Source organism: Podarcis melisellensis (genome assembly GCF_964234715.1).
Source record: "Podarcis melisellensis genome assembly, chromosome: 2".
Lineage (NCBI taxonomy): Eukaryota > Metazoa > Chordata > Lepidosauria > Squamata > Lacertidae > Podarcis > Podarcis melisellensis.
The window spans coordinates 116,327,136-116,339,611 of NC_138529.1; the positions used below are offsets into that span (position 1 = coordinate 116,327,136).

At 46.4% G+C, this 12,476-nt stretch overlaps 1 protein-coding gene across 2 annotated transcripts; it reads right to left on the bottom strand.

Annotated features, from left to right (window-relative positions):
• On the bottom strand, nt 1-9,324 carry LOC309364763 (uncharacterized protein). 2 transcript variants are annotated; one of them, XM_081902644.1, is made up of 7 exons: nt 9,191-9,324; nt 6,333-7,119; nt 4,682-4,799; nt 4,461-4,600; nt 3,569-3,683; nt 2,059-2,154; nt 1-261 (listed from the first exon to the last, which is right to left on the bottom strand). In XM_081902644.1, exons 1-7 carry the CDS (start codon nt 9,226-9,228, stop codon nt 2-4), a joined length of 1,554 nt encoding a protein of 517 aa, XP_081758770.1. In that variant the 5' UTR covers nt 9,229-9,324; the 3' UTR covers nt 1. The 2 variants fall into 2 exon arrangements, with proteins under 2 accessions (XP_081758770.1, XP_081758769.1); XM_081902643.1 differs by having other exon boundaries at nt 6,327-7,119.
• Nucleotides 9,325-12,476: the final 3,152 nt, after the last annotated feature.

Genomic DNA, 12,476 nt, shown 5'->3' on the forward strand with positions numbered 1-12,476 from the left:
TTCAAACCCTCAAGTTTTTATTTGGTTTCTCCTGGTTGGGAGCACAGAGGCACTTGCCGCTTCTCGTTCCTCTGTTTTTTTCCTGCCGGGTCAGGATTCCTTTCAGGTCCATGCCCTGACAAGCAGCAGGTTTCGCCTTATCCTCCGCCTGAGCCTCACCCTCCTGCACCTCTGAATCACTTTGATCCCGGAGTTTCTCTTTACATCCTAATGACGTCCCACATATTTCGGTCTCGTCTTCAATCTCCCGCAAGCTGCCTTCTGGAATAAACAGGTACAGCAAGCCAGAATTAAATGCTATGAATTGGTGCCTGTGTAAGAAAAAAAAGTGTAAGAAAAGAAAAAAAAAAGAATTTAAATAGGGTTGAAATGTAAGGTTCTGCACTTAGGCAGGAATAACCAGCTGAACAAATATAAGATAGGAGGCACTTGGCTTAATGTCAAAAAGACCCAGGGGTCTTGGTGGACCACAAGCTTAACATGAGTGAACAGTGCAGCAAAAAACTAATACTATTCTAGGCTGCATCAACAGCTTGCGAATGTCACTTTCCTCAATATATACATTTTAATGCATAGTTTACATTAGTTATATGCATTTCTGCACACATTACAGACCCTCAAAGTGTCCCTGTTTTCCAGGGACAGTCCCAAATTTACAGATGGTTTCTGATTTGATCCCAGAATGTCCCACTTTTCCTTAGGACATCCTTATTTTTATCAGAGAAATGTTGGGAGGTGTGTAGTTACGCAAGTCCTGAGCCAAGGACATAAGTAACTATACATCCTTTAGAAGACATCTGAAGGCAGCACTGTGTAGGGAAGATTTTTTTAAAAATGTTTAATGTTCTATTATGTTTTTATATATGTTAGAAGCCACCCAGAGTGGCTCAGGCAACCAGGCAACCCAGTCAGATGGGTGGGTTAATAATAATAATAATAATAATAATAATAATAATAATAATAATAATAATAATGGAATGTTGTTGTTTAGTCGTGTCCGACTCTTCGTGACCCCATGGACCAGAGAACGCCAGTTACTTCTGTCCTCCACTGCCTCCCGCAGTTTGGTCAAACTCATGCTGGTAACCTCGAAGACACTATCCAACCATCTCATCCTCTGTCGTCCCCTTCTCCTTGTGCCCTCCATCTTTCCCAACATCAAGGTCTTTTCCAGGGAGTCTTCTCTTCTCATGAGGTGGCCAAAGTACTGGAGCCTCAGCTTCACAATCTGTCCTTCCAGTGAGCACTCAGGGTTGATTTCCTTCAGTATGGAGAGATTTGATCTTCTTGCAGTCCATGGGACTCTCAAGAGATGTTCCTAATAATGGAATAGGATGTTCCTTTTTTCTTTGGAGAGATGTTGGAGGGTATGACATTACCTGGCTGGATTCAGAGGAAATAGATTCAGTGGAAATAGGTGCTAGTAGCGCAGAACCTCTGATCCTGGAGCAGCAACTTGGGGTGAAAGGGGTGCCAACTTGAGTAAAATATTCTGGGGGCCCAGGTAAGCCTCGCCTTGCATAATCGATCACATGATGCAGTGCACACACACTATTTGAATGGGAATGCCCATCAACTATGTGGAGGCCTGGCCCCCTCAAATATTTGATTGTGCAGGCCAAAGAAGCCCCGGCGCATAGGAGTTTGCTCCTATGTGGGGTGGGGTTCCATCAGCACGTCGCCCCCACAAGGTTACCCCACAATTCTCCATCAGCAAAATAGACCTGAAGTTTTTGTTGTTGTTGTTTAGTCGTTTAGTCGTGTCCAACTCTTCGTGACCCCCTGGACCAGAGCACGCCAGGCACTCCTGTCTTCCACTGCCTCCCGCAGTTTGGTCAAACTCATGCTGGTAGCTTCGAGAACACTGTCCCACCATCTCGTCCTCTGTCGTCCCCTTCTCCTTGTGCCCTCCATCTTTCCCAACATGAGGGTCTTCTCCAGGGAGTCTTCTCTTCTCATGAGGTGGCCAAAGTACTGGAGCCTCAGCTTCACAATCTGTCCTTCCAGTGAGCACTCAGGGCTGATTTCCTTCAGAATGGAGAGGTTTGATCTTCCTACCTGCTAATCCCTCTCCTCCCTCACTGCTCTGAGCAAAGGGATCTTCGCTTTCTTCCAGCCAGGAAACGAAGTTTGGTTTGGGGATCAGAGATCCTGCTGCAGGGGAAAAGAAGAGACACCCACCATCAATACATTTTTATCTTTGTCCTGCCCTTCCTCCAAGAAGCTGGGGCCACAATACACAGCCCTCCCCTGTTTTTATCTTCACAACTCTTTGAGGTCAGTTAGGCAGGTTGGACCAGCGAACTTCATGGCTTGGTAAGGATTCAAACTGGGGTAGAGAATTTGTTTTGCATGCAGAAGCTCCTAGGTTCAACCCCTGGCTTTTCCAGGGAGGGCTGGGAACACCCCCTGCCTTAAATTCTGGAGAGCGGCTGCCAATCAGTTTACAGAATACTGGTCTAGGTTGACCAATGGTCTCTGGCTATCACAGAGGGAGTCGGTAGTAAATCACACAGTTCCAAGTTGGAGTTAACTACAGTGGTACCTTGGGTTACAGATGCTTCAGGTTACAGATGCTTCAGGTTACAGACTTCGCTAACCCAGAAATAGTACCTTGGGTTAAGAACTTTGCTTCAGGTTGAGAACAGAAATCGTGCTCCGGCGGCGCGGCAGCATCAGGAGGCCCCATTAGCTAAAGTGGTGCTTCAGGTTGAGAACAGTTTCAGTTTAAGAACAGACCTCCAGAATGAATTAAGTACTTAACCCAAGGTACCACTGTATTAGCAAAAACACAATCTTTGCAGACTTGGCTGTGTGTCAGGCCTTATGAGCACAGCAGCTTATTTCCTGTAGCTCTTATTCCATGAAATCAGTTGCTGAGATTATAGATCCCTGCCTCCAGACAGCCATCTAAGTCCCCTCCTCTCTTGTGCTTTTTCCTAGCAACCTGAGACTATGCCTGAGTGAAGCCTGTGAAGCCCATTTCAGCCCTCTTCTGGTTCTGGGAGATGGGAAGAATTGACTCTTCACCAACCTGACTCTTCACCGATCTGACTCATCTCTGCCTCTTGGTCTTCCTCCTCCCCTGCTTCCGCTTCTACCTCGACTTGACATTTTCATCCCCAAAAAAGTTTCGGCTGAAATGAGGCTGCATTTTAACGTTGTATTTTTAATCTTGTTTTTTAAGTTGTATTTCAATCAATTGTTTTATACCTGGTGTTAGCCGCCCTGAACCTGGTCTTGGCTGGGGAGGGCGGGATATAAATAAAATTTATTATTATTATTATTATTATTATTATTATTATTATTATTATTATTACCTTTGTTTCTGGACTTCTCTCTGCCACAGACTTTCCCAGCTCACCCTGCCCTGTTACTTCTTCAGCTTCCGACACAGCCTCTTCCCCGTCTTCTCAACTCATCGTTGTCCCACCACACATCCCTGGCCTCTGAGCCTTCTTCCCTTCTTCCCCAGCCGGTTCCTCCCACCACTCCTCTGCGCCCAACCATCCCGTGACATTGGCTCTGTATAAGGGCAGCTTTCAATGTCCCCGTGTTCATTTCGTACCTGCCTGGACTGTGGTTTCCCTGGGGGTTTCGTGACCTTCCCTACAAGGAGCGGCTCCAACAGCTCCCTCCACTGGGTGGGTTTCCTGCTGACGCCTTGCTCCATCCTGACTTGCCTTTTTTTTTTGGTAATTATATTTTATTAATTTTTCTATACAATCGTACCACATTACAATTTCCGTTAAACTTTTCGATTTTTGACTTCCTTCGGCTTCTCTGCCAATCATTCGAATTTAATTTCTTTAAATACACATTTCCAAATTTTGATACTGCCTTTATACCTACCCCCTCTTATATTTTGCTTTTTTACAATATTTCTTATTTTATCACAGAGCTTCTCTAAATGCCACTAATGTTATTTCGTTATCACTTATACATTCCCAGTATTCTGTTAATTTTCCCCAGTCCTCGATGAATTTTTGATCTCGTTGATATCTAATCTTCCCAGTCAGTTTATCAAGTTCTGCATAGTCCATCAGCTTCGTTCTCCATTCCTCCAACGTTGGTAATTGTTCTTGTTTCCATTTCTGAGCCAGTAATATTCTTGCCACTGTTACTGCATATTGGAAAATTTTATGGTCCTTTCTATTTATTTCATTGCCAACAATTCCTAAGAGAAAAGCCTCTGGTTTCTTAACAAATGTATATTTCAACATTTTTTTCAATTCATTGTATATCATCTCCCAGAAGCTTTTCACTTTCTTACATTCCCACCAAATATGAAAAAATGTACCATCTATTTCTTTACATTTCCAACACTTCTTACATGTTTTGTACATTTTTGCAAGTTTTACTGGTGTAATGTACCATCTATATATCATTTTCATAACATTTTCCTTTAATGCAGTACATGCAGTAAATTTAATACTTTCATTCGCTCCATCCTGACATGCCAAGACATTTTCAGGCTCACAACACAGAGGAAGTTCCTCTTCCACTTTCCAGGTCAACGTCCCCTGCGGTCCCACCAGTTCTGAACTGCCTGGTACATATTTCTCCTCCTCCTCATCTGTGGTCATCTGCTCTTTTCCTACTGGAAAAATAACGAGATAATTCCAAACAGTTCCGATTTATTGAGCATCACCCCCCTCAAAAAATGAAGACTCCTCCCTACTCAACAGGCTGGCATCTCCATCTTCTTGCTTGGTTTCTACATACAGATGTTTCTCCTTCATGGGAGGTGGAGCCCAGCGTCCCTCAGAAAAGCTCATAGCTGCCTCTTCTGAGGTGACCTGTAAGGATGGAAAGGGATGCTTTCAGGGTACAGTGACAGCCCTGAGAGGTGGCAAAGGAATGCCGTGCTGTCAGTGGTTTCTACTAGTCACGATGGCTATGGTCCTACCTCGGCTGTCAGAGGCAGCTTGTGCCTCTGAATGCTGGTTACTAGGACTACAGAGGAGGAGAGTTGCTATTGCTCTCATATCCTGCTTGGAAGCTGGCTGATGCCACTGTGAGAACCTGTCAGGCAGGGCCGGATTTAGGTCTGATGAGGCCCTAAGCTACTGAAGGTAATGGGGCCCTTTATATGTCCAGCTGTCCTTCGTCAACAACAAATTGTCGCTGTTTTTATGTGTTGAATATATGCTATATGGTAATTTATGGACCTAATAGGTCCATACGCAACACAAAACACTGTTGCTGTATGTAGGTTTTATTTTATTTGTTTTTTATCTTACATTTTGGAAATCCACATAGAGTTTTTCCCCACCCCCTTTAAATCTTTTGGGGGCACCCAAGAGAGTGGGGCCCTAAGCTATAGCTTGATTGTTGTTCTTTAGTCGTTTAGTCGTGTCCGACTCTTGGTGACCCCCTGGACCAGAGCACGCCAGGCACTCCTGTCTTCCACTGCCTCCCACAGTTTGGTCAAACTCGTGCTGGTAGCTTCGAGAACACTGTCCAACCATCTCGTCCTCTGTCGTCCCCTTCTCCTTGTGCCCTCCATCTTTCCCAACATCAGGGTCTTTTCCAGGGAGTCTTCTCTTCTCATGAGGTGGCCAAATTATTGGAGCCTCAGCTTCACGATCTGTCCTTCCAGTGAGCACTCAGGGCTGATTTCCTTAAGAATGGAGAGGTTTGATCTTCTTGCAGTCCATGGGACTTTCAAGAGTCTCCTCCAGCATCATAATCCAAAAGCATCCATTCTTCAGCGATCTGTATGGCCCAGCTCTCACTTCCATACATCACTACTGGGAAATCTACTTTATTTACATTAAACACACACGGGGCACTGCAACATGGCTCCCTCTCTCTCTAGCATCAGACAGCAAAGAGAGAAAGAACAAAGGGCAATAGCCCCACTTCAGGAAACACAGTAACACAAACATCCTGTCTTCGTCACTTCCCACTCTGTGGAGTCAAAACACACACCGTCATGTGATAGACAAAAATCCCATGACTGCAACCATAGATCAGGAATTCTAACAGGCACGGGCCTGCAATAAAACAATAAATCACCCGTGGCTAGTGAAGTTAGATCTTTATTCAAGAAAACACACCTCAGGCCTAGTGGTCTCAGCAACTCTTTCTAGGTTTTGCCCCACGAAGCAGTTGCGAGGGTCCCTGCCTTCCTTCTCTCAGGCTCCTTCCCCTGGCTGTAGGTGCAGGAACCTTTGACAGTGGCATGGCTCACTTGTAGCTTCTGGTACAAAGGTGCCTCTTTTGCCCCCACAAGCATGTGGCCCCACCCAGAAGAGAATGTGGCCCTCAAACCAAAAATGCCCCCTCATACTCCCTGTTGTACAAGGTTGAAACACTCTCACCTGCACTTCCCATCTCTTGGTCGGCTGCTGCCTCAGGAGGAAGTCCTCGGCCAGGGTCACTGCCTGGGAGCAGGTCTCCGGGCCGCGATCCCTGACCCTGCTCTGGATCTCCGGAGGAAGGACGGTCAGGAACTGCTCCAGGATCAGCAGCTCCAGGATCTGCTCCTTGGTGTGCCTCTCCACCTTTAACCACCGGGAGCAAAGCTCCTGGAGCCGCCTGTTGGCCCCTCGGCCTCCTGGTAGCGGAAGCCCCGGAAGCGTTGGCGCAGCTTCTCCCTTCCGATGGCATCCCCTCGCAAGATGGCCACCTTCACTTTCCCATAATCCTCTCTGTCTCCAGCCTCCAGGCTTCGAAAGGCCCACTCGGCTTCTCCACTGAGGGCCGGCTGGAGGCGGGCCGCCCACTCTTCCTGGGGCCACCGGCAGACTTTGGCCACTTGCTCGAAGGAGGCAAGGAAGGCCTTGGCATCGTCCCAGGAGGTGGGCTCCTCTGGCACCTGTGGGACCCCTCGGCCCAAGTGAGGGGCCTCCACTGTTCCTAGGAACGTCTGTCATTGGGCTTCCCAATGCTGGGTCAAGGCTTCTTCCAGCTCCTCCTTCACCTGATGCAAAACTGACCTTCTGAGGATCTCCCCGGTACTCCCAGAATGCACCACTCACTCCATGTCCATCTTGCAACCTACGATGCCCAAGTATGGAGCTTTTCCTGTTCCTTCTGACGCCTCGCCTTGTGTGCAGCCCGCAGGGTCCTGCTCTTCGATTTTCATCCTTGGGTGAAGTCACAAATGTGGGGCTGGACTGAAGAAAACACTAGAATAAACAACCGGTATCTGAAGACATATGCACAAAGCTTTTACCTGCATAAAAAAAGAAGAAAAACCAGAATCAGGGAGAATCAGGGCCAGCATTCTGGGAAGTCAGCCACCCTCGACTCTCTTTGGCAGCGGTGCCAAGCGACAGCAGTGATATATAACTGAGAGGGGCTGCATAGCTGTCAACCTTTCCCTTTTTTAAAGGCAAATTCCTTTATTCCGAACAGGACTACTCACAAGAAAAGGGAAAAGTTGACAGCTATGGGGGACTGCCACTGTTATGTCAGGGGCATTGTGGGAAATTAAAATACTACCTGAGTATTGGTTGATGTGGAATTAAGCAGCAGGGATCAGCACTTGGCCCTGACTGGTGCCCAAGGATGTCAAAATGTGGGGGGGGGACCCCAAAATATGGCAATGTGGATTCCTGAGAGTGACGGTTAAAACGAACTTAGCCTGAGAACTTGCTGAGAATTTTCCTTTGCAAGCAGCCACTCCCTCCATGGGGCAGAGAGAAGCTAAATCTCTTATCGCGAGAACACAAGCAGCTATACAACGCAGGTTCACAGCACTCAGTACAAAGCACAATAGCTCTTGCAACAAACTGTATCCATGAGAAGGCCATGCATGTTGACTGTAACCGTACTTAAAGCTATGTCAGCAGTATAACTGATCTGTATGCATGGATGCTTATGCTAGAAGCGCAGGCACAAAAAATGAAATGCATCTAAAAGAAAACGAACACAGAATATGTCAAACACTGTAGGTTGGCAGCATTACCATTATTTAAAAAAATAAACATTCTGGCCAAATGGTAAAATTGCAGCACGCGCGTTACAAAAGAGCGTTCATTTCTCTGACAAGCTTCAAGGTGGTGTAAATGGTCCCCCCCGCTTCCTGTTTTATCCTTGCAACAGCCCTGTGAGGTAGGCTAGGCTAAGAGACAGTAAGAGACAGTAACCAATCGAGGGTCACCCCAGGGAGCGTCATACCTGAGTCCACAGTCTGTTGCGGGTTTTAAATGTGGAAGGGGAGAACTGCCTTGTACACCACCTTGGGGGGGGGGAAGCCGTGGGCTAAAAATAAATGCAATAAGCAAAACAAACTGATAAAATAGTGTTGCATTATTGTTCTCCAGAAAGGGCACTCTTGCGCTAGCTAGAGCACAAATAAAGTGGGACGAAAAGGTAGACTGGGGTTTTTGGAAATCGACAGGGCATGGACCGAGTACAGTGGTATCTCAGGTTACATACGCTTCAGGTTACATACGCCTCAGGTTACAGACTCCGCTATCCCAGAAATAGTGCTTTAGGTTAAGAACTTTGCTTCAGGTTGAGAACAGAAATCGTGCTCTGGCGGCGCGGCAGCAGCGGGAGGCCCCATTAGCTAAAGTGGTGCTTCAGGTTAAGAACAGTTTCAGTTTAAGTACGGACCTCCGGAACGAATTAAGTACTTAACCCGAGGTACCACTGTATCATCATCATCATCATTTATTTTATTTCTATCCCACAAGCATCATCATCATTTATTTATTTTGTTTTGCTTCCCCCCTCCTCTTTTATGTTTTTATTGTAATTTACTGGTGTTAGCCACCCTGAGTCCGGCTCTGGCCGGGGAGGGCGGGGTATAAATAAATTGTTATTATTGTTGTTGTTGTTGTTGTTATATTTTATTTCGAAATATTCCACCGCAACAACCCTGTGAGGTAGGCAAAGTGGAGCGGCAGCCAGTGGCCCAAGGTCACCCCAGTGAGCTTCCAGGCAGAGTGTCAGGATCTGAACTCAGGTCTCTAACGAGGACACCATGCTGGGAGCGAAGAGGCGCCTTCGCCCCTAAACTTTTGCAGGCGCCAAGAGGAGCTACCAGGACTGAAAGCTGGGCTGGCGTCTCACCGCCCAGATACCTTCGGGGGCGCAAATCATAATGAATGCGCAAGAAGGATAAAAAGCAGAGGAAGGGGCGCTTTGGGACTTGGAGGAAGGGTCTCCCGTCGCCGCCTCCCTCCTACATTTCCCTTTTCTAAATGAATCTCTCCCGCCCCACAACTCTCACCTTTTCAATGCACCAAGATCGCTTCCCTCTTCCTTCATGTTTATGCAGCGGACCTTCAATGCAAAACCAAACCGGGGAAGGAGGCGCCACTGGTGTGATTTTTTTATTCTTCCTCCTCGGTTTGATTATCTTTTCTAGGAAAGAAACGCCCTCTCAATTTAACCCTTTTAAACACTTGCATATGCACACACACACGCGCGCGCGCACACACACACACACACACACACCATAGCTGTCAACTTACAGATTTGAAAATAAGGGACCAGCAACCTCGAAAATAAGGGATCAGCAGCCAAAATAAGGGATTTTGCTTGGCTTATACAGAAATCCGGCACTGATGGAGCCAGGCTGCTTTGGCTGCCACTGACTGTGTTTTGCAGGGGGTGGGACTAGATGATCCTAAGGGTCTACGACTCCGACCAAAGAAGAGGGGCAGGCAAAACTGATGAAGGACGTCGAGATGGCAAAGCTTACAGGCAGAATTGGAAACCAGGAAGAAGACCTCTTTCATAAAGAATGGGGAAACTTTATCATTTAGTTGAAAAGCTCTTGTCAAGAGTTACATACATTGGTAGGACTGACAGAAAACTTGTAGTAAAAATTTGAACTATGGATGGACAAATGATTTATACAAAGAGAGTTATGAAAGGGATGCAGAGGGGGATGCTAAGCAGCATGTTGGGGCCGCCGTTGTCCTGGCGCAAGGAGTTCCATCGGCCCTTCCCCGCCCCGAGAGAGAGGGAGGGAGGGAGGGAGACTCTCGCCCACGCAGCCCGTGAGCCCGGCATGAGGCAGTTGCGTCGCCCTTCTGCGTCCCTCCCTATCCCCTCCTCTTTCTCCTCCCGCAGGCCGCCTTCTCAGCCGCTGCCCTGGCAGCATGGCAGATGTCTCGCAAGAGAGGGGCTGCCTGCCCACCCGCTGCCACCCATCTCCTCACGACACGCCCCTGAGGGGGAAAAGGGAGAGACGGAGGACCCCGAGCCGCTGCTTCCCTCCCGAGCCGGGCGAGCATGAAACCCAGGGAAATTTAAGGGACATCGTCAATAAGGGACAGCAGCAGGACACGGCGTTGGGATAAGAGAGTTCCCCGTCAAATACGGGACGGTTGACAGCTATGACACACACACAAACAAACAAACAAACAAACACACAAACACACCTATAACGTGCTTTATGCAGCATGCTCATTCATTACACGACTTTCAGAAAGAATTTAAAAATTAGAATAAAAAACATTCCCCAAGCATTCGATAATTGAAAGTCTGTTGCTGCCTGGCAAGTTTGAAATTATTCTCTATGGTGTGTATTTTTCTTCTTCTTCTTCAATGAATTTGTTAGTCACTTTATTGAGTGATTGATAGCTTTTTTTGTGAAGTCTATACAATGTCCAGACTCTTTATACTGTATTTACTTTCCTAAACATATAAGTGAGAAGAATACTGTATATTTATAATCTCATGCTTTTTCAAACATGGGTAAATTATCCCTTGAACTGTAGATTGAAGCAGACTCTCCAAGTTTCTCTATTTTCCAGAGACAGTCTCGGATTTACAGAAGTTTCTGATTTGATCCCGGAATGTTTTGCTTTTCCTTAGAACATCCCTATTTATATATATCGCCCTATACCCGCAGGTCTCAGGCTGGTTCGCAGGATAAAATCAGAATATAAAATTAGTAACTACACAACCTTTAGAAGACATCTGAAGGCAGCTCTGTATAGGAAAGTTTTTTTGTTTCATGTTTTCATATGTGTTGGAAGCCAAACAACGGGAGCTCACCCCATCACGGGGATTCGAACCACCGACCTTCTGATCAGCAAGCCCTAGGCTCAATAGGACATCCCTATTTTCATCAGAGAAATGTTGGGGGGTATGCTGAAGTCTTCTTTGACTTATAAACAAAACTGTATTGATACTTACTCAGGTCTTACAGTTTCTTATGAAAGGTATCTCTCTGTTCCTTACAGGGAGCTCCTGCACAGGTTTCTCACTATTAGCATTTAGGGATCTTCCTCTGTCTGTTTCCCTTCAGACAGATCACACTGACACAACACTGCTCTCGGCAGCATCCGGAGAAACCTCTCTCAGCAGCCCTTCTCTCCATCACACACAGAGAGAGAGAAATCAGAAGGGCGGTTAAAAAACGACAGTTACTGGAATAACAGTCACAACCGAATGGAATGCCTCTCTCATATGACTCATAGTCAGCCAATCATATGAGAACTACTGTCGGGGGGCAGGGGAACCATGTTAAAAGTGCACAGTGATTTAACATAAGCAAACATTTCCATTTAAGGAAATTAAGCCATTATCCTTAACAACCCCCACATACATTAAAACCAAGATGAGAAATACATTTTAAAAATCTCACCCACATTTAAAAGACTACATATGAGAAAAAGGAAGCAGAAGTAGATGTCTTTCTGGAACTCTCTAGATTTCTCCATAATCCAGCGCATGTTTGCAATTTGGTCTCTGGTTCCTCTGCCTCTTCTAAATCCAGCTTGCACTTCTGGGAGTTCTCGGTCCACATACTGCTTGAGCCTTCCTTGTAGAATTTTAAGCATAACCTTGCTAGCGTGTGAAATGAGTGCAATTGTGCGGTAGTTGGAGCATTCTTTGGCACTGCCCTTCTTTGGGATTGGGATGTAGACTGATCTTCTCCAATCTTCTGGCCACTGCTGAGTTTTCCAAACTTGCTGGCATATTGAGTGTAGCACCTTAACAGCATCATCTTTTAAAATTTTAACTAGTTCAGCTGGAATACCATCACTTCCACTGGCCTTGTTATTAGCAGTGCTTTCTAAGGCCCATTTGACTTCACTCTCCAGGATGTCTGGCTCAAGGCTAGCAACCACACTACCTGGGGTATACGAGACATCCATATCTTTCTGGTATAATTCCTCTGTGTATTCTTGCCACCTCTTCTTGATGTCTTCTGCTTCTGTTAGGTCCTTACCACTTTTGTCCTTTATTATGGAAATACAAATAATAAACATTAATAATAAAAAATACATAAACACAAACACAATGAGCTGAGAAGGAGCAGAGTTTTGCATCCCTTTAAGCATCTTCCTCATCTTCCTCGGGATGCGGGTGGCGCTGTGGGTTAAACCGCAGAGCCTAGGACTTATCGATCAGAAGGTCAGCGGTTCGAATCCCCGTGACGGTGTGAGCTCCCGTTCCTCGGTCCCTGCTCCTGCCAACCTAGCAGTTTGAAAGCACGTCAAAGTGTAAGTAGATAAATAGGTACTGCTCCGGCGGTAAACGGCGTTTCCGTGCGCTGC